General features: G+C 36.8%; 1 protein-coding gene across 1 annotated transcript in view; it reads right to left on the bottom strand.

The window, feature by feature from the left end:
* Window positions 1-853: 853 nt before the first annotated feature.
* The window catches only part of LOC103473998 (ectonucleoside triphosphate diphosphohydrolase 2-like), a 13,827-nt gene continuing 12,419 nt past the window's right edge, over window positions 854-2,261 (bottom strand). The window contains exons 7-8 of the mRNA XM_017307733.1: window positions 1,460-1,597; window positions 854-1,369 (exon numbers count right to left, since the gene is read on the bottom strand). Coding sequence (XP_017163222.1) covers window positions 1,157-1,369; window positions 1,460-1,597 — 351 coding nt within the window. The 3' untranslated portion in view covers window positions 854-1,156. The remainder of the gene's footprint in view (window positions 1,370-1,459; window positions 1,598-2,261) is intronic.

The raw sequence follows: 2,261 nt of genomic DNA on the forward strand, positions 1-2,261 counted from the left end.
GCTCCAACTTTCTAAGGCCCCCACAGCGCCCTCTGGTGGCCACCACTTGGAAAAACACAAGAAAGATGCTTTTCATGTTCTTTTGCTTTATATATGAATTATTGTTATTTTCATCTCYAAATACCCACATTTCCACTTAACTTTATATTTGGTCCATCTGATGATGTCATWTTTRTTAAATGATTGATCATTTGATCAGTTACTCAGTCARTACTTGAGTCGACTTTTTACCAAATACTTTTTTACTCTTACTTGAGTATAATTCCTCTGCTGACCTCTATGTGACATTAATGTGTTRWATAGTCGGATTAAATTGTTTACCTGGCTGTAGTTCATGCTGCACACCTTCTTGGTGGCGTCGTCCAGCTGCAGYGGCGTACTGACCTTGACCCCTGTGACCTTCTGCAGGGACGAGTGTATGAAGTAAAAAGCAGAAAACGCCTGGAGATGAACAAAAAAAGAGAAAAAGAGAGTTTAGATGCAGAAACTGGTTAAATCAAAGCACAGACAATACGACTGTCCCATGTTTGTTTTCCTGTTCGCCTCGGGGCTGAACAGTCTTACAGCTGAATTTTCCCTCATCTTGTTTTGACGTGTCCATAATTTATGCGCCTCGGTGCATTTTTAATCTGCAGCTTCAGGGCTAATAGCATCTTATTCCGCAGAGGGATATGTGCTGCTTAATTTTCCTGCAAGGGAAAGCAAGTTTGTAGTGCTTTGCTTGTTGCCTAGCAACCGATCTCTAATGAAACACAGTGGATTTAAAGAGGTAATTACAAAATAATCAAAGGAAAACACACAAAGAAAAGTGATAATAGATCATNTTGAAAACATGTTAAAAAATTAACCTCTATTTTTTTCATTTATGACAGACTAAATAACCCAAATTATTGCTGTTCATTTTTGACAGTGTAACTTTACAAACAAGACCAAGCAGCCATATTAAATTCAAACTTATTGGCCGTCTGGTGTCACTGAAAGATAATGTTGTATTATGAATCTAATTAAAAAAAAACAAACAGCTCAAACAAATGCCAGGCTGCAGATGATGGGGGAAGCAGATTTACACTGAAATTGCTGGAAGAAGCAATAACAACAAAAACCAAAAGTCCTGATTGTTTCKTTTCTTCACAGCTCTGGAGGCATGATGTTRCAGCTAGATGACGTTTTCATCGCCTCCTTTCTTCCTCTTGCTTCGCGCTCGAAGCAGCAGAAAGACACAGATGATGAGGAGGGCGATGAAGAGGAAGAGRAGCATTCCCCACGCTCCGACGGTGAGAGTCTTCCTCACCCCGGCGCTTTCTGCAGGCAGCAAATTGCTCAGGACCAGCATGTAGCCCAGAGCCCAGCCCACCAACGTGTCGCCCACCTGCAGAAAAAAAACAACCAAACTGATGACTGAGGATCACCAGACCTCAGTTATTTATTAAAAAGCCGGTTTTTTAAAATTGTTTTTTACCGTATTCTGAAAGGAAATGTCAGGGAACGTCGCGTTGTCAAAGCCGTATCCTCTCAGCAGCAGAGCTTTGAGGAGCACAGAGGAAGCGCAGTAATTCCCCAGACGATGCGGCTCTTCTTCCACAGATGCCATCTGCAGCTAAACAGAAGTTTAAATGTTCAGTTTCAACACTAAATATTTAGTTTGGAAGGAGTTTGAAGCTAAATGTAGCTTGTTAACTAAATTCAAAATAACTAGCTTCAAACTAAATATTGTTTATTCTCCAAATATTTAGTTTGAAGCTAAATATTTAGCCTGCTAATTAAATATGAAGTTTACTAGCTATATATCCAGCTTCAAACTAAATATTTAGTTTAAGGTAGCAAGGTAGCTTGATATTTAGGTAGATGATATTTGTCATCTAAATATTTAGTTTTAGTAATTAAAAAACTAAATATTGAAGAATATTTCGTTTGAAATATTTTAAATATTTAAATATATTTAATATTTTTACACAATAAAATAGTTTTTATAGTGCTTTAATTCACAATAAAAATACTAAATGTTTTTTAATTGCCTGATTTTAAATGTTCAGGAGAATCATTTTGTGACTGGCAATTAGTTGTTAAAAATATTGAATATCATAAAACAAATATGATAATAAAAACATTTATAGGATTCATTTTGAATTTTTTTTCTCATCTGCGCTCCAACTTTCTAAGGCCCCCACAGCGCCCTCTGGTGGCCACCACTTGGAAAAACACAAGAAAGATGCTTTTCATGTTCTTTTGCTTTATATATGAATTATTGTTATTTTCATCTC

Source organism: Poecilia reticulata, linkage group LG12 (assembly GCF_000633615.1).
Source record: "Poecilia reticulata strain Guanapo linkage group LG12, Guppy_female_1.0+MT, whole genome shotgun sequence".
In the NCBI taxonomy this organism is placed as follows: domain Eukaryota; kingdom Metazoa; phylum Chordata; class Actinopteri; order Cyprinodontiformes; family Poeciliidae; genus Poecilia; species Poecilia reticulata.